The sequence below is a fragment of the Protopterus annectens genome, chromosome 1.part1 (genome assembly GCF_019279795.1).
Source record: "Protopterus annectens isolate FY-2018-M chromosome 1.part1, PAN1.0, whole genome shotgun sequence".
NCBI classification, from domain to species: domain Eukaryota; kingdom Metazoa; phylum Chordata; order Ceratodontiformes; family Protopteridae; genus Protopterus; species Protopterus annectens.
Window position 1 is genome coordinate 844,002,352 of NC_056726.1, and position 20,744 is coordinate 844,023,095.

The following is a 20,744-nucleotide window of genomic DNA, read 5'->3' on the forward strand; positions in this document are numbered from 1 at the left end:
ATATCTATCTCCATTTTGGCTTTGTTTTAAAGTTTACCTTTAAGGTAAATTAACATTTCATAAAAATATTGTGTGCAACTATCCCATCTTATTTATGTATTTATTTTATTTATTTATTTATTTATTTTCAGGAGGATGGCAGAGACAAATCTCTTTTCTATAGTCATGTCATATTTTTTTCTTAATTTTATTACAATGTTAAACTTTAGCAGCAGACAGTTCAGCAAAGGGTAGCATATAGGAAAAATAGCTAAGAACAGCTACATTCAAAATATGACAACTCACAACTTAAAATGTTTTTCTAATACCTTTATTCATTTCTTACATTGTCGACAATGACATGGATACATTTGTAGTGATAGAAAAAAACATATCAAACGTTTTTCATTTTATTCATTATACATAGTTGTTTTCTTCAACAGTTGTCATCCATAGTGGGGGTTGAGGGCTGGCATAGTGGTTAAGGTGTTTGCCTCACAGACAAGAGGTGCAAGATGTGATTCTCATGAAGAGAAATTGGCTAGGCTTAAAATGGCCCATAAGAACAGTTAGCCTAGTACTTAGCTATGAACATAAATTGCTCAATTCTTGCCTTCCCTCAAGCCTTACTCCTCTTCCTGAGCATCATTATGCATGTATTGTTTCCTGAAATTCCTTTTATTTATATGTAATTTGCTTCTTTCCTTTTCTAAAGATTCAATCTCCTTTTATTTTTATATTCTTTACAATATTCAATACTTCAGTTACAGCTGCTTTAGAGTTTGATTTTCATTTTCTAGTATTTGCTTTTTTTGGCAGCCAGTAACATTAAAACTAGTAAGGACTTTGTCTCGGTAATTCAGATCCTACGTTCCTATTCAAAAAAAATTATTTCCTTAGTTACAACTATTTGCTCCCTAAATATTTCTGACAAATTACTCTGTAGGGAATCTTTAAAATCTGCCAACTTATTGCATCCCACCACCACCCCCATCCAGAAAAAGTTCCCAGTTACATCTCTCTTTCATAGCTTGAGCTGTTAAAAATAAAGACCAGTTGTAAATCAAATGACTCACAGTTTGCTCTTTATAAAACTGTAATAAGTATATTTACTTAACAGAAAGTTATTCAGACTAAGCTAATTTGTCTTAAAAATAAAAAAGCTAGAAAAGGGAAATAAACGTAATGCAGTCTAAGGTATGTCTGCCATTCCCTATGCTCAGGCTTTTATGTGTAACTTGAACATGCTTATTCTCTGGTTCCATTTCTGCTTCATTTCATCTTTTGCTATCAAACTTGTAGCCAGCATTTCTCATTTACACTGCTCATTCATTAATGTGATCAGCTTCCCCATACTTCTACTTCCTAGTAATACATTTTTTGGCAGGTGTTTCCAATAAAGGAACCTCTGACTTGGTCCAGGCTACATGGTCATTTTGGACAATCAGGAGCAAAGGAAGATCCAAAGTCACCTTTACCAGCCATTGCTGCTAATAGTCTGAATCCTTTCCTTGAATTCCTGCTCATAGTTCCTTCCTAGTTCACTTCTAATATCCCGTACAGCTGTACAGAGAGAGACAAAAATGTGTGCAAACACGGTCAACCCCAAAAATCTGTAAGTCTGGAAAATATTTTGTGTAGCTGTGGTGTAATACATTTCTGATACAACTTTTTTTTTTTTGTGTGTGGAAACTGAATTCCTACTGTCCTACATTTACCATAAACTTGAGATTCAGTACTCAAAGCTTGTATCATTACTTTACAAATACTTTGATAACATGTTTACAGAATGGATAAGAACTTTTTCCTTCTGTTAAGTCAGCTGTTTGTGTTGTATACCAAATCAAAACCAACAAAATGGTGTTGCTGCTCAGTGCTAGGAGTCTAAACAAGAAATTTCACTCCGTACAAGCTTTCCTCAACCTAGAGAATGTTGACATTTGTGCAGTCACTCAGACATGGTTTAAAGCCACAGAGAGCAGACTGGCAGTGCAAGGCTGTAATGCCTTCCACATATTTGGACCAAATACTACACAGGCAGCAACTACATGTGGAGGGGTGTTAATTTACATCCAAAATAAATATTCCTCTAGTCTGATCAAACAGGATGATGCAGTTGAGCTTCTCCATGTTCAAATTACCATAGGTAAAATCCCAAACCACTTCCATGCAAGCTGTAGATCCCCCTCTATGACCTAGGAAGCCCATAACACATATTTGATCTTACTAGAGGCCCTCACCATCCAACCCAATGCCATATTCATGCGTGACTTTAATTACTGCACTATTAACTATGAATTGTATATGACACCAAACGTGCTGGCACAGAGATTTTTGAACACTTTGTAAACAAACTCCCTGGACCAGATTGTCAGTACACCGACTGGGGTACTAGAGCTTGTCCGAACTAATATGGGAGAATGCACACACAAATAGTGTAATGTCTTTTCTGATAAAATCAGACTACAAAACAGTCTCTTTTGAAGTAAAAGTAAAACCTGAAACTCCAGCTAACCCTGAAATGTTCAGGAACTACTCTAAGGCTAACTTCCTGTTATTAAGTGGTAACCTGCCTAAATTTCAAGCCCACCTTATCTCTGAGAGCACTGCTGCCTACACATAACTGTTCACAGGAATGTTATACAAGTACGTTAATAGCTGCATAGAGGCAGCTTTAACCACCAGGAATTAGTGCAGAACTAACTCAAGAAAAACAAGCCACCCTGGTGGAATCACAGCATCAATAAGCTGTGTAACAGAAGGAAGAAAATCATGGCAAATATTAGGAAGCGTAGCACCCAGCAAGACAAAAGTACTTTCATCAAACTAAGAAAATAACTCATAGGACAAATAAAGTCTACCAAAGCCAAATTTAAGCTAAATTTGGCCGCCAAGAACAACCACAAGGTATTTTTTAGCTATGTCTGCAATTGCAAAGGCAAAAGTGATACACAGTTGTGGGCAGAATTCATTGTTAATTTAGCCAGCTACACTGATCCAGAATACATAGCAAACCAAACCTACTGGCAGACAAATTCAGATCTAATTTTGCCATTCTGTTCCACCAGCCACCCCTTAGGAAATACAACCAAATATAACTCCCCTATCTCTAGGGAGCAGGCCCTCAGTGTTTTCTCTCTAAGGCCAGATGGGCCCTGACAATACAGACAATTCTAAATAATTTCTCTATTATTTAATGTTGAACGTTCCACTCTAACCTCTCCCTCCCATTACCAGTCATTCAGAAGACCAAAGAAAACTACAGTATAATTTTCAAAGACAACCGTCAAGAAAGTGGACTACTGCCCAAAATCCCACTGAACGCTTTTGACCTCATTGCCAGGATCTCTCTATTATTTAATGTATGTACTGATTTTTTTTTAAGTATCTACCATTATAATAAGCCTGAAGTCTCTCGTACATCACCAATACCAGTCGGTAACCTTTCTTACCTCCCTGTTCTCTAGCCTAGTTGCTCTTTGTCCCATCTTGCCTCTTGTTGTTAACTTTTTTCCTTTCTCTTTTAAATGCTATACACTTCTACAACTACCTGAATATCCTTAACCTGTTTCAGTCTTGCCATATATACAATTTTATCGCACTCTATTTTCCACCCAGACTACTCTCCCTATAGCTAATAGTATTTTGCTGTTGTCTTTCCTAGACTCCCTGTTTCCTGACTATCTCTTTTTTCAGAATACTCCCCCTGTATTAAATCTCTGTGATTCATTTTCCCATTTGACTAATTTCTCTTGCATACTTACCTGTCTAACTGTTTTTGTAGCTTCTTTTCTTGAACTTGGGAACTCAGCCCAGCCTGTTCCATTTGCCCTTGCTATGCTCGGGCTCACTCCGCTCCCATACCCTACCCCCATTCTCACCCACCCCTGCCCTAATTTGATATATACTGTATCCTCATTACCTCCTCTCCACCCCTTTCACTTTGAACTTCCAATTAGATTACAACACCTAATTACATATCACACCCATCCCTTCTGCACTAACATTAACTTAATCTCAAGCTAGATCATAATCACAATTCCCCTCTCCTCACACTCCCATCATGTCTCACTTTTACCTAAGTATTCCAGTTTGCTTCCTACTTACTCAACTCACCTCATACCACAACACACTAGACTATCTGAACCCATCCCCTACTCTTTCCTATTCCCGTAACCACTGTAATGCATCCTACTCCATCTACATCTCTCCATCACTATTAACAACCTCCCATTTCCATCCATACAAGGTCAAAACTATATCTCACATCTCCCCACTGCCAAACTTAGAATATTGTTCTATAGCCTCAACCCACTTCATCCACATCCTACATTGCTTACAGTGACTCTTCTTCTAGCTGGTGACATTCCCCCCAACCCCAGTCCCTCCTCCCCTTCACTAAACCCCAGCATGCACCCATTTTCACCTTTACTTCCAGCTAACAGATCCCTGCCTCCTCCCTATTGCTCCACCACCAAATCCCTAAACCTATTCTCAATTAACTTACAGAGCCTTCTCAATAAAACCACAGAACTACACTCCTGGATAGCCGAACACTCTCCCCATATTTTAACCATAAATTAAACTTGGTTAAAACCCCACATAACTAATAATGAAATCCTACTCCCCGGTTACAACAGACTTTGATTAGATAGAGAGGCAAAAAAGGTGGTGGTGTTGCAGTTCTCTACTCTGATATTCGCAGCCCCCCCCCTACAAACTCCATTGCAAAGTTTTCACCCTATTGAACTAATTGTACTAAACTGTCACTTGATTTCCCACAAAAAGTTTGCTGTAGCCTCAATTTTTCCAATAGGAAACAGCATTCCAATCAAAGAAAATATGCTGACATGGCTGTCTGACAACATATCCTATGAAACTACTATTCTGGGAGATGTAAACATAGACTGGTCAAAACCTATGACAGACTCTCCAAATATTAGTATTAACCTGCATGGCTTCAAACAACTCATCACATCCCCTACTCGCATTAATAAAAACTGGTTCCAACTCCATCCTTGATTGGATGCTTACTACAGACCCTAATCTTTACCACAAGTCCCACACCTTACCCGACTCCCTTAGTGACCACCTTCCTGCTAACATCCAAAGACACTCTATCCAGCTACCTAGATTCCAAATATACAGAGACTTCTGTAAATTATCCTCATTTCATACTGAATCATTTAACTCTAAACTGGCATCCATTAACTGGTTCTTCCTTCACCACCTTCCCCTTAATGAAGCTGTTGAAAAATGTAACCACATTTTCTTCAGCATCTTAGAATCACTTGTTCCCCAAAGAAAAAATTAGGATAAAAGCTACCTATGCACCTTGGCTATCAAAAGAAACCTACTCTCTCATGCATAAAAGGGGTAGTATCTGGAAAACTTGGAAGAAAACCAAAGCTCCTAACCTTCTACAAAATTATAAGAAAATCAGAAACCTTACAAAAAATCTTATTTACCAGGACAAGAAAAAATTTATAAAACAGCACAAACTAATCACCTGTCCAACCCTAAAAGATTCTGGTCTACTGTCAATAATATCCTTCACCTTGGTAACACCACAACCCCAAATCCCTTTCCTAATAACTCGCCGCTGGAGACTGCTACACTGCTTAATAACTACTACATAGAGGGTCTATATTAGAAGACCAAAGATGCATTCTTTCGAATGCATGTTGTTCGAACTTAAAAGGCTGAAAACGCAAAATATCGAAGCGGCTGTTAACGAATTCTTTCCCTGGGAAAGAATTTGCTTGGCCACTTTGGTACTTTGTCATTTTCGGCACTGTAGTGCAGACTCAGAGTTGGTATATTTAAGTAGGGGGGGGGGTGAAGCGCCCCACTTAATGTAATGTTTGAAATCGTTTTTTATTATTTTTTTTGTTGTTGTTGGAACAGCGATTTTTTTTCCCTTGGGAAAAAATATCTGTTCTGACACTTCACATTGTAAGGTTTCGCTTACATAGGGTCGATTAATCACCGTTCACTTTTTTAAGTGTTCGGTTATCTAATATAGATTCTACATAGACACTATCCACAAACTAACTCACTCAGACCTTAACTCCAATCCGCTAAACTCTTCCGCTTCTTCTACTCTTAATAAAATCCCTTTCTGTCTTCAACCTGTCCCTACCTCCTATATCAAATTTCTTCTTCATAAACTTAAACCCTGCTCCCCATCTGCTGATAAACTACCCCCTCTTTCTCAAGCTTGCCGCTGAATCCATAGCCTACCCTATCTATATACTAATAAATAGATTGATTCAAGAAGGCATAGTTCTAAACATCTGGAAATCTTTCTACACTATACCACTGCACAATGGAGGTAACTCCACAGATCCCAGCCATTCTATCACCACACACTCAAATTCTTGAAAAATGCATCCACTTTCAACTGCTTAAATACCTAATCCATGAAAACCTCTTAACCCCTACCCAACGCGGCTTTTGGCCAAACCACAATACTACTGCTGCTCTCTTATCGTATATTCTTACATTTGCTGAGGCCAGAGATACTAATAAACTAGTGTCCTGTCTCTTCCTTGACCTATCCAAAGCATTTGATACTGTCTCACTCTAAACTACTAACAAAACTAACTGATCTTAACCTCTTTCCTCCCAATTTGCAGTGGTTCTCCAGCTACCTTACTAATAGACTACAATCTGTCTGATGGCTCACTTCCTGCTCCCACGTCTTGCCTGTAAAAACGTGGGTCAACCAGGGTTCTGTTGTAGGTCTGCTTCTATTCAATATCGTTACCAACCACCTCCATTCTGCCTGTGGCCACTCAACTCTCTTCCAATATGCAGATGACTCAGTCCTCATCACCACCTCTGACAACATGTCACATCTCCATTCATGTACACAAAATACATTCATTACTGTAGAAAAATGGCTTAATGAAAACCAGCTTATCCTAAACCCTAAAAAAACTAAACTCTTACTGTTCCTACTGAGATTACTGTTACACAGCAAATCCACCTTCTCCATCTCGTCTCTAAACAACATAATTTATCAAAGTTGATCCACATAATAAACTCCTGGGCACCATAATAGATGACCAACTAAAATTTGATCAGCATATTCATCAGTGTATAAAAAAGACGCATCAAAAACTGGGATTGCTATATCAAAATAAAAAATTCCTCACACCAGATGCCAAACTATCCCTAGGGCTTTCCTCGTACCATGCCTTCTTTATGCCGCTGCCATCCTCACAAACTTACAATCCACATTACTCCCCCAACTCAAACAAACATATAATAAAATCGTCAGATTTGCAACAAACCAACCTTATAAATCACACTTTTGCATTGCATTAAAAAACTGCAATGGCCAGAATTCTCCTATCAACTTTTTATCTCACAACTATAAATCACACATTCCATCCTTCACAAACTTACTGCCTGCCTCTCCATCTACTCCCTCATTTGCTTCTACACCCCCACTAAATCTCTCAGAAGCTCTGACTAACAACTCCTTGACATACATAAACCCCAAAACAAATTGTAAAACTACATTACAGTGTGTCATTAGCCTGGAACAAACTTCCTAGCTCAATAAGAAACATCCCAAATACAAATCAGTTCAAAAAGCAAGTAAAACTTTTTCTATTAAGCTCATGGATCTCCCCTTGTAAGGAGCCTACATGAACCCTCCCATCTCTCTGTCCTTTTTCTCTCCTCCTTTAACTCATTTCCCTTCCTCTCCAATACCTTTATGGCTACTTTTCTTTGAATCTGCTTTTCTCACATTTTAAGGAGCTTATACGCATGTAGTAGTGTGACTACTATGCATCCACTACAACTAAATACAATGCAGTCATTGTATGTAGTTCATCTATTTCTTGTAATTTACTGACACTCTTATAGTACATTGACTCCAGTCTGCCTTTACATTTGTACATTCCATACCTCATCTGTGAATACATATTGTGCACATTTGAAATTGCCTGGTTCTGTTAAATTGATCTCATTTTATTTGTTTATTGTAATTGTATTTTGCTTAAACTTTTGTGCATATTCCATGTTTTACTTTTTATTTTTTACTACATTGTATAACTTATAATACATGTTTTTCTGTATCCTATGAATATTTTTATATAATTTCCTGGATCTTTTCTCCTTGGGTCTCCACTGAAAATGGACTTCTAGCTCCGTTGGACCAACCCGGTTAACAAATGTCAAATAAATAAATAACATCATACTGTATTTCATTATTAACCACCTTCCCCCTTTCTAATATTTTTTCTTGTTTGAAAAACTTTTTGATTTTAGAAACTGAAAACAAAAAAATCAAACATTTAAAAGAAATCGTAACAAAAGAATAACTAATTACAGGGTCCGCATCAAGAATTTTGTACTAAACTAAACCTTAATTCTTTTTTAATAAATCATTATTTTTTCCACAATAAATACTGATGAGTGATATTACTAAATTGCTAATTACTAAAAACTGGAAATGTAAAACTACCCCCTCTTTTAAAGAATTTGTTTAGCTAAGGTATGTTTGTTTTTTGAGGGGTTTCATTCAAAGTTTTGTAAGATGGGACATAGGTTCAAATGGATATGACAAGAAACTGTATAAAACAAATCAGCCTGACAAACATTAGTATATGCACATAGCACAAAAGCTGAAGCTAGTCATTAAAAAAAAGCTGTTATATATAACAGGTGGGAATAATAACTTATCATAATGACACTTTCCATATTATCTTTAAATGTGAATGGTCTCACAGATATATACAAAAAAGAAAAAGTAGTGAGCTATATTTAAAAAATGCAGAATGCTAATAGCTGTGCTACAAGAAACACATTTGGGAAGAACTGAGCGTTTGAATTTGATAAAGAAAGGATTTGAATTTGATACATTTGACAAGACTAGCAGCTGACAACCTGCCCACAGAATACCTAAAAATAGCAGCTGATGTTTTAGCTTATCCCATCTCCATATTAATAAACCGCTCCATATCTGAGTCCAATGTGCCAACCTTATGGAATATATCCCACATCATACCCCTACACAAAGGCAGCCCCTCAACAGACATTTCCAACTACTGCCCCATTGCCATCCTCTCGCCTCTCTCCAAGATACTCAAAAAATGTATCAACTCACAGATCTCCAATTATCTCCTAGACAATAATCTCCTCTCCTACCATAGCACCTCAACTGCTCTGCTCTCCTTCACTAACACCATTCTCCAATATAAAAGCAATGGCCTTTTCTCCTCTGCTGTATTTATTGACCTGTCAAAGGCTTTTGATATTGTATCACATGATCTTCTACTCTCTGCACTCTCCAACCTCTCCTTTTCCATACCTGCCATCAATTGGTTCCACAGCTATCTACTCGGCCGCCAGCAGTCAGTTGTCTGGCACAACAATCTATCCCCTCGCCTCCCTGTTACTCTCGGGGTTCCCCAAGGCTCCATCCTTGGCCCCTTGCTTTTCTTCATTTTTACCAGTGACCTGCACACCGCCACCAAAAATGACTCCCTCATACAGTATGCAGATGACGCCACTCTCCTCTGCTCAGCTCCAACTCTAACAGAACTACAACAGATCACTCAAGCATCTTTCTCTTCCGTTGAAAGTTGGCTATTAAATGCTCAACTCCTCCTCAACCCAAATAAGACCCAACTCCTCATCTTTCAACCCTCAAAATCTACCCCGAACATCCCCCATTTCAACATACTTGCCAAAGACAACACTTTCATCTCAACAACAGCTCACACTAAGCTACATGGTGTACAGATTGACAACAAACTCAAATTTGATACTCACATATCACTCTCAATAAAAAAGTCCACAAAAAACTGGGTGCCTTGTATAGAAGCCAACAATACCTAACCAAACCAGCCAGAATCTCTACCGCAACTTCCCAAATAATCTCAACCCTACTCTATGCAACACCCATACTAACAAATCTTTGACAATCAGACCTAAAGAAACTCAAAGCCTGCTACAATAAAATTGCTAAATTTGCATCAGGGGACTCCCACAACAGTCACTACTGTGTCTCCCTTAGAAACCTAGACTGGCTTGAGCTCCCACAACTCCTACACCTAACCCAACTTACCTTTGCTCATAAACTTGTAAACCACCCACTTAAAATTCCCTCACTTCATACACTTCTCCAACCCTACCAATCCTCCAGACCCCTGCGCTCCTGCAACAAAAATCTACTCCAAGTCACCAAACCCAACAACCCTGCAGGGGAAGCGCTATTCTCCTACTCCATATCCAAAATTTGGAACTCACTTCCCACTGCCATAACTACCCTCCCTTCCAGCAGTCTCTTCAAAAATGCTCTTAAAGCACACCTAAAATCTCACTGGCTATGTCCTTGTCCATACCCCAACTAACCCCCCCCCCCTTTCTCCTGTTCCACTAATATCAGTATTTCATATCCTTTAACTAGCAGATGATTGCAGTACGATGTTTACTCTTTTCTCTATGTGGGAAATTAATGCTACTAGGCAAATGTCTTGCACCTTATATTGTTATTATACTCTGACATATGTCATTACCTGTCAGACTGTGTCTTTATATAAATACGCTGTGTTTTTTTTTCCTCTGAAATGCTAGATTATACTCTTATATTATGTGAAATTTTGCTTGTCTGAATATATGGAGCCTTCCTTGTGATATTGTACTCTGACATATAGGTCATTTCTCCTGTTGAACTGTGTCTTTGCTATAATTATACTGTTTCTTTTTTCATCTGATATGCTAGATTGTACTCTTTTATATTATGTAAATCTCATATGTCTGAATATATGGAGCTTTTCTTCCCGGGCCTCCGCTGAAAATGGGCATATACCCAGTCGGACTTTCCCGGTCAGCAAATATAAAATAAAAATAAAATAAATAAAGAAACTATTTTAGGATGTTTATTCAGTGGAATATCTGCACCAAAGAAAAAAGTACTTGTATTAATTGCAAGAAAAACTCTAATAGTTATAGAAGAGAAAAAAAAGATAATGGTAGATGTGTAGTAATATTAGAGCTGCTGGCATGTATAGTGAGCTTAAGAAATAATCGGCTTTCTGTAGGGAATATTCCTTATAGGTAGGGACTAGAATCTGATTTGCAACAGTGAGGATGTATCTGGAGGCTAAGAAGAAAAAATATAACAAAAGATGGTAACTTTTTGAAGAGATTTATGAAAATATTTGGTATGGAAGATGTGAATTCAGTAGTAGGAGTTTGGAGAGAATTTACATGTTATTCCTGAAGGTACAAACATTAAGCTACACTAGACAGAAATTATATTTGATAGGAACCTGCGCATTGAATTGAATGTTTTGATATGCAGCCAATAACTATTACAGATCATGCACTAAAATAAAAATGCAGGCTAATGAGACACTGGTGTTTCCCCACTTATCTGTTAAAAGAGAGGAATTTAAGGAATAAGTTAGTTGAAATTATTTGGGAATTATTACAAAAGATAGAAATTTCTTCTGAAAATATAGATAGGGAGATGGATAAAATTAAAGTGGAATTTAAAAATAGGGTCATAAAAGAAAAAGAGCTATGGTTAAGAAGTAACAAGAATTATTTAGATGGACTGACAAAGGTTAAAACTATTGGAGAGTAGGGGGAATCTCACAGAACAAGAAGAGGAGCAATTGCAGAGTACAAAGAGAAAATAAGGGACTACCTTTACAGTATGCATGAGTTTGCAAAGATTGCCATTAAGCAATTGGTTTTTGATAATAAATCCAGAGCACAAAAACTTTAACACAATGGCTCAGTCAACAGAAAGTAGAAAGGGTTGTTGCCAAGCTTAGGGAGCCTACAAAAAGGAATACAACCAGAGATCCGATAGAGGCATAAGCGGTATTATGGAAATTTTATGAAAATCTGTATAAAGTAGAGATATGTTCAAATCAAGAAAAAGTACAAATGGAAATGTTTATGGAATCATTAAATATGCCATGGTTAGAGGTACATGAGGTTCAAAAATTAACAAGGCAGGAGGAGATGAGATAAAAATGATGTACAACCAATCTTAAGGAAAGCCCCCAGAAATAGATGGTATTCCTATGGAAGCTTGGAAGCTAGGAGTAAAGAAAGTGATAAAGATTTAGAAGGTTTTGTTTATTAGTATTTTAAATGGATGGGGAAGCATCAACATCCTGGAAGAAAGCTGTGGTGGCTGTAATACCTAAAGATGGTAAAGACCCATCAAACCCAGCTTCATATGTATGGGTGGCACAGTGGTGCAGTGGTTAATGTTGTTGCCTCACACCAAGAGGTTCTCCGGTTTGATTCTCAGCTGGGGTGCCTTCTATGTGGAATCTGCATGTCCTCCCTGCATTTGAGTGGGTTTCCCCCAGGTACTCCGGTTTCCTCCCACATTCCAAAGTCATGCATGTGGAGCGTTTCTCCCTGGGCCTCTACTGAAAATAGGCTCTGTCCTAGTCAGACTTTCTCAGTCAACAAATGTTAAATAAAACTAAATAAAATATAAACCCATTTTAATGTTTAGCCATGATTATAAAGTGTTTATCTGTACTAGCTAAAAGAATGGCAAATGTTTTGCCAAAATAGAGAGAGAGATGGATCAATGTGGTTTTGTAGAGGATAGGCAAACATTTGACAACATTAATAGAACAATGGTAATCCAGAGGGAAGCAGAATGTAAGAAAAATACCTCTGTTGCTGGTGTGTCTTGATGCAGAGAAAGCATTCAGCAGTGTAAGCGGGGAGTTTTTGAGTAGGGCAATGCAAGCATTTCCATTCCCTGATAAAATAATAAGGTTAATTAGGAGGATATATGAAGGATTGTAGACGAGAATTAAAGTGGGAAGGTTCCTGTCTGATAAGTTGTGTCCAAACAGAGAACTAGGCAGGGGTCTCATTAATTCAAGAATGTAATTGGTGTGGTAATCAAGAAAGCTGGCTTTATTTGAGATATTATTTTATACTTAATAAATTCAGAAAAGGATATCTCAGTGTTGTGTAATATTTTGAGACAGTTTCTAGTCTTTTTCAGGATATAACACTGAGGATAAAACAAAGGCTATAGCCTTAAATTATGTACCCACACATGAATTGGTTCAACAATACCAATATTTATGGGGGCATGATGAGATGAAGTATTTAGGTGTATGGATTAAAAATGTTTCTGTTATGGCAGCTAAGGATATATGACTAAACAAAATATAATATAAAACTGAGAAACTGGAAGCTCGTTTTATGGATATGGATAGTAAGATACAAGCTATGAAAATGTTTTTAGTCCCTTTAGCTTTATATACAGGTCAGGCATATTTTCATCAGCCAGAGGAGAAACAGTCAACAGTAATTAATAAAGAGCTGAAAGAATTTATCTATTAGGGGAGGAGGGCAAGGGTTAAGTGGGATAATGTTGATCCTTTCAATAGGAAAAAGGTGGTTTCGGATTACCTAATCTGAAGGGATATTTTATAGCTACACAGTTAAGGCTCATATGCCAGGTTTTCATGATATAAAAAAATGAGACCACAATAAATCATTTCAAAACTTTTCCCACCTTTAATGTGGCCTACAACTTGTACAATTCAATTGAAAAACAAATCTGTTAGGGGAAAAATATAAAAAATAAAATACATACAATAAGCTGGTTACATAATTGTGCACATCCTTAAACTAAAACTTTGTTGAAGCACCTTTTGTTTTAATTACATCATTCAGTCTTCTTGGGTACACCCCTGCCATCAGTTAGAGACTCTGATTAACCCCAAGGATTTTCCTGACATTTACTCACTTGTCTGCTATAGCTAAAACCATGGTTCACATAGAGCTTACAAAGCAGCAAAGGGATCTCATTGTTGAAAGGTATCAGTCAGGAGAAGGGTACAAAAAAATTTCCACAGCATTGGATATACCATTGAGCACAGTGAAGACAGTCATCACAAAGTGGAGAAAATATGGGACAACAGTGACTTTGCAAAGAACTGGACATCCCTCCAAAATTGAGAAAAGACAAGACAAAACCTGGTCAGAGAGGCTGCCAAGAGAGCTACAGCAACACTGAAGGAGCTGTAGGAACTTCTGGCAACTACTGGTTGTGTACTACATGTGACAACAATCTCCTGTATTCTCCATATGTCTGGACTATGGGGTAGGGTTGCAAGACAGAAGCTTTTTCTTACACAGAAAAACATCCAGGCCCAGCTAAAATTTGAAAAACAATACATCAAGTCTCCCAAAAACATGGAGTAAAATGTGTTATGCTCTGATGAGACCAAGGTTGAACTTTTTGGCCACAATTCCAAAAGGTATGTTTGGTGCAAAAACAACACATTGTATCACCAAAAGAACACCATCTCCACGGTGAAGCATGATGGCAGCAGTATCATGCTTTGGGGTTGCTTTTCTTCAGCTGGAACTGGGGCTTTAGTCAAGGTGGAGGGAATTATGAACAGTTCCAAATACCAGATATGTTTGGCTCAAAATATTCAGGCATCTGCTAGAAAGATGAAGATGAAGCGGAATTTCACCTTTCAACACGACAATGACCCCAAGCATATATCCAAATCAAGAAAAGAATGGCTTCACCAGAAGAAAATTAACGTTTTTGAATGGCCCAGCCACATCCCAGATCTAAATCCAATAGAAAATGTGTGGGGTGACCTGAAGAGGGCTGTGCACAAGAGATGCCCTCGCAATCTGACAGATTTGGAGTGCTTATGCAAGGAAGAGTGGGCAAATATTGCCAAGTCAAGATGTGCCATGCTGATAGACTCCTACCCAAGAAGACTAAATGCTGTAATTGAATCAAAAGGTGCTTCAACAAAGTACTAGTTTAAGGGTGTTCACACTTATGCAAGCAGCTTATTGTATGTTTTTTTATTTCTTATATTTTCCCCCCTAACAGATTTGTTTGTTTTTCAATTGAATTGTGCAAGTTATAGGCCACATTAAAGGCGGAAACAGTTTTGAAATGATTTATTTTGGTCTCATTTTTTCATATAACAGAAACCTGGCATTTTAACAGGAGTGTGTACACTTTTTATTTTACTGTATGTTATGTGTATATTAAACTACTGGTACAGAAGTTTGTGTTGAACCGGGTTTGTACAGTACTGAGCTTCAAGGATGTGTCCACAGTGTACCCTACTGGAAAAGAACAGAAATGTATATAAACTATATACCGGTGCAAATGTATGTTTTATTAATAGTAGAAACTGAAACATAGAGTTTACTTGCAAAACTTCAAGAAAATAAGTTGAAATTAAATTGTTTTACGATTGTGTTATAAAAGTTAGTTTCAATGCAGCAAGGAGACATGATGTCTAGAACTAGGGTGCCTTCTGCATTGTTTTGTAAGTGTTTTATTGTTTATGTCTTCTAGCAACTGCAAACATTTGAAGGATATGTATTCTTCGCACAGAGATTTTAAATTCTGTTAGTTTCTGTTTTAGCCTGGAAACTGAAGTCATGTGACAAAAAGCGGTGTCATCCAAGTTAACCAAGCAGTAATATTTGATATTAATTTAAGAACTCTCTCAGAGAGAGACTGTGCATTTTGTATTTTGCCTTGGATCTAGCAAGAACATCCACTCATCACATCTGTACTTGCCTTGCTCTGTAAGTAAGTTTTTTTAGGGCATAGTAACTCTTTTAGCTATAGTTAGAAATATAGTAAAGATTTAGTTTAGATGTTTTATTTATTTATTTGAGACTGTCCTGCAATGTTGTTTTAAATACTTCCTGTGATTTTGAACTCTGAAGTAACTGTGTTAGATTTACTGAATATTGTCTTGTTCTTTTATTATTAAATATATTTAAACCTATCTTTGTGACTGATATTTGTGAGACATATTTAAGCTCTGAGAGTACTTGCATATCTGTTTGGTGACACTGTACAGGCCACTCCAATAGCTTTGCTTGGTCACACTGCCATTTGAATAATAGTAACATTACACAGTAGGATTGGACACCCTTTGGTAAGGACCTTGAGATAGTTAAGTAGTGGCTGGTGGCAGCTGGACCTACCTTACAGTCTGGGCAGAAGGGGGGGATAGCTAGTAAACCTGTGCCAGCCTTTCCCAGGTGTGTGTGTGTGTGTGTGTGTGTGTGTGTGTGTGTGTGTGTGTGTGTGTGTGTGTGTGTGTGTGTGTGTGTGTGTGTGTGTGTGTGTGTGTGTGTGTGTGTGTGTGTGTGTGTGTGTGTGTGTGTGTGTCAGCTACTTGGACAGGGACACAAAACACTGGTTGGACAGAGAGAGGGTGCTGGAGGTATTGGCTTGGCCACTCAGCTCATATCTCAACCCTATAGCTGTGCCGGTGGGGAGTCTTACTGGGGATCTGGATAAAGAGAGAGAAATGTGCCCCAGAATGACTGAGGTCTCTGTGTGTTCTTAAGGGAAACTGCACTTTACTGTGTGTGTGTACTTGTCATCCTACCATTGTGTACATCCCCCACTATTGCCAGTGGTGAGGATTGAGGCTCCTTGATTAATGAGCCAGTGCAGGGGCGTCGCACTCGGGTAGATAGCAAATGTTGGAGGTGTGATATGGAAGAAAGAAGTAACTGGGAATATATGTTTTGGGAGTTTGAGTTAGCAGAACAAGCCCTTTGCAAGTATGGCAAGTGCACAGCCCCAAATAAACCTTAGTTCAATAAGAAATCACAAGGCCAGCACACAGTGGTGTTATGTAGAAATTTCAAAGTTTAATATAACATGTCATATAAGCAAAAACAAACCGGTTTCGGCTGAAACAACACAAAGCCTTCTTCATTGTGAATTTTAAACCAAATAAATCCCTGCCCTTTTTATAGAACATGTTCTAAGCAGAGGACCTGCTGATTGGTTGGTTATAATTGTTCATTAAGACCAGGTGGAAGCAAGCCACCTAACTTAATAATCCACTTTTTTTCTTTATTATTGAGTATAGCGTGCCAACCAGTTTTATTAACCCTGTCCCCAATAATTCTGTCTCTAATTATAAATCTAAAATTGGCAGTGGTGTATACCAGGGAATGTTTACATAGAGCACTGGTTAGTCTTTTGTTCCTAATATTACTGACATGCTCCGATATACATATCCTAAGTGGTCGAGAAGTTTGTCTTGTTTAGAATGCTAAACAGGAACAAGTGTCAAGATGGATAACCCAATCTGTACCACAGCTTGCCAAAAACTTATCAAATACTGTTCCTGTATTTTTACTAGTAAACTGTTTGGATTTGGCCAGCCTTGGGCAATGTACACAGTGTCCACATGGTACACAGCCATATAAAAGGTCCCCTGTCAATGTGCATTGCAATTTGTCACTGACTCTGGTAAATCCTTGTTTGTAGTGACTAACTTTTATAGCATTTAAATGGTAATAAGTGGGGAATACAATTTACAGTTAACTATCATGCGGAACAGATCACATTTTTAGATGTTTTAGTGACAAATTACAATGATCTGGATCTGAATTACCTAGACAAAGTAATGATTTGTAATGTTTAATTCTGGTAGCTGCCAAAAAAGCAATTAGTGAAAATGTGGCTAAAAGTTTAAACCAACTGCATTTGAAGTACTGAATGTTGTAGTAGAGATAAAAGAACTGGACGTGAGGTCCTTAGAAAAGGGAAGGAACAAATTACATAGAAATAAATGGAAATTATGGGAACAATACATGCAGAATAATGTTAAATAGGAGGAGTGAGGTTTTAAGGTAAGGCAGGAATAGAGCAGTGTATGTAATTTTGGACCGATAGTTATAAAAAAGAACATATGTGATGTATAATGTAACTGGAAACATGTTGATGTGGTTTGTTTTCTTTTGTGTTGTATGTTTGCCTATGTCTTAAGCAATAATGAAATAAAGATATTAAAATGTCAAAAAAGGCATACATTATACAAGTAAAAACAATTGATAGTGTTACTTAATTTTTATTTTTTTGGAGAAGGAATTGCATTTTGGGACGTTATGGAATGCAGAGTGTAAATGGTTTGCTGCTAGGTGTCCATATTTTTTGAATCAGTCAAACATTTTATATTGTACATAGCCACAACTGCACTTGTGGCAAACCCCAAGACTTTCTAAATGCCAGTCTGCATTCTTTATCCTTGACTGGCTTTCTTGTATCTGGGGCCCAGCCAAAAACTAAGAATGGTGAGAATATAAGTGGACTGCTAACAGTAATCTATAGTTATTACGGATGTCTTTCCCAGCATGTATTAAAATGACTCTCATTTTCATCTGAAGAAGTAATTACAGTACCTGACTCCTGTAATTTTGCATGTATTAATCCAGTAGATGTACAGCCCCTTTTGACTGCCATTTTAAGTACAATGTGACAGAGTCTAAATCATAGATTACTTTTAGTTAGGATTTGAGTATGTTGTTTGCTTTTCATCTACATCCCAACCATTAGACTATAGCAGTAGACTCCACGTCCATAGTGTGCCATCTCATAAAGCGTCATTATTAAGCCTTGGAAATGCCTGTCCACTGAGTTTTCTTGGACTCTGTGTACCTGTCTTACAATTACCTAACAGATGTGCATTTTTGATTTTTGAGCTTTTTGTGTCTTGTGTTTATTCTGTTGTCTCTTACTACTGTAACATAAGTATCTTAATAGGCTGTTTTTTAATCCATTAGACTTATGTTCTGTCTAGGATTTCACAGGAATTCTTCAGACTACTTTTGTTTTATAAAGTTTCCTCATGCAGTGTTTCTGCTCACCTGTATCCATTTCTGTTTCTTTGATTCCTTGTTGAGAATGTGTGTAAAACTGTCTTTCATGTACAGTTTCAGATAGATTGATGTGTCGGTAAAAATAGTGATTAGCATTAGTTTTCATTTTTTCATTTCCTGTTATCAAATGCATTTTTTCACTGTTATAATTAATATTCTTCATACAATTTAATAATAGCACAGCACATCATCTTATGGCCTTCTTTAGATATAATTAATGTTAGTATGCTAAAGCATCACTAATTAATTCTCTGAGTTCTTTAAGATACAATTAACTTTTCACTGTACTTGTTTTTCACATTGTTGATATTTACTATGTTGTGCATTTTTAGTGGATCATTTCTCACTGGGGTCCCTTCTGTAAATGGGCCTTGCCTATTGCAAATTATAAATGAATAAATTACTAAATAAGAAAGGTACTGCTGAATGAAAATAGCCATCTCCTATATGCTGTCCATGATTAATGAACAGATAACTATCTAAAAGCTGTGTTAAATCTTGCATGAGAGAAGTGTTATTGTCAGGATTTTTAGACTGGCTGATTGTATTGCCTTTTCTTTTCCATAGCTGTGGTAAGGTGGTACCAGGTTGCAAGACATTAATTCACAAGCCTGATGAGGAAGGGAATGGTGAAATCTGCATGTGGGGAAGGCACGTCTTCATGGGCTACTTGAATATGGAGGACAAAACTAAGGAAGCCCTGGACAAAGATGGATGGCTTCACACGGGGGACCTGGGCAAACATGATAGTGAAGACTTCCTTTACATCACTGGCAGAATTAAGGGTACGTATATATTTTTATATTGAGCCCCTGCTCCTCTGCCCTGTTAACAATGAGAGCACAATTACTAAAAATTGCCTCAGTCCATTAATTGAATAGTTAGTATAAGTAACCATATACCTGTAGTGGCCATGAAAGTGAAGCCCTGGTTTGCTCTGTATATAATTTACAGAATTCTTAATCTGTGGGCTGTACTGGCAGCTATGTTTGACACTTACAGCTAATATTTTAGCAAACTCTTTCCAGCATTTTCAAGCTGATTCCTATAGTGTATATTACTTCTGAGTATACCACTGCTAGAGCTGCTCATTCATGACTGAAGCACTGACTGTAAAAGTCAGAAGAATAATTTAACTTGAATAGTTTACTGAACTGAAAGTATAATGAGAAATGCAGTTTAGCTGCTGAAATGTGCATGAAAATTGTTTATAGTGGATTTTTTTTCATACAGTTGGGTTATGTTCATAGGTAGGTACTAGGCTATCTGCCCGAGGGCATTTATAAGCCTAGCCAGAGTGTGTCGGCTTTCACCGCCCCATTGATTATTAACTGACCCTCTGTCAAGCAGAGCCAATTAAGTGATCCCAGGGGGTTATTTTCTGTTACCCATCCACTCATCAAGGTTTCTCTTGAAGAGTGTTAGTGAGGGGCTCTGCCTAATGTAGTTTGGAATTTTGTTCCAAAGCATGGGGAGTCCCTGTGACAGGAATCTATCCGTCCATATTCTATTTATTGTTGTGACGAGGTTTAGCTCACTAGAGAGTGTGGATCGCAGTGACTTGGATTTCTTTAGGTGGAGCATGTCCATCAATTCTGAGTTGGACATGGCTTTGTAAGTCAGGCAGAGATCACCTCTGAGTAAGCGATATGCCACTAAGTACAGAAGGAGTTTTTTCAGTCGAGCTGTATAGGACATATGTTTGAGGCCAATAATCCTCTTGGTGAGGTACTTTTGTGGTCTTTCCAGCTGATGGAAGTGTCTTGTGAGGTACATCCCAAATGGGACATTGTACTCTATGATGGGTCTAATGAGTGATGAGTAGAGGGGCACTATAACCTCTTTATTTCTAGATGCAAACCCTTTAGTAATTAGATGGGCCACATAGAAGGATTTCCTAACTACTTTGGCAATATGATTGTCAAGGGAGAGATTACTATCTACCTGGGTCCCCAGATCTCTTATTACCTCTTCTATATTAAGGGGGCTGCCAACTATGTGGTAATTCGTGGGTGTTTTGTTTTTCCCAAATGGGATGACTATGCATTTTTTGGCATTTAGCTTGAGGC

At 37.7% G+C, this 20,744-nt stretch overlaps 1 protein-coding gene across 6 annotated transcripts in view; it reads left to right on the forward strand.

Moving 5' to 3' along the window:
* The window catches only part of LOC122807733 (long-chain-fatty-acid--CoA ligase ACSBG2-like), a 1,512,114-nt gene that overhangs the window by 1,297,438 nt on the left and 193,932 nt on the right, over positions 1 to 20,744 (forward strand). For all 6 annotated transcript variants that reach the window (XM_044078719.1, XM_044078754.1, XM_044078736.1 and 3 more), the window contains one exon: positions 19,243 to 19,460. In XM_044078719.1, coding sequence (XP_043934654.1) covers positions 19,243 to 19,460 — 218 coding nt within the window. The remainder of the gene's footprint in view (positions 1 to 19,242; positions 19,461 to 20,744) is intronic.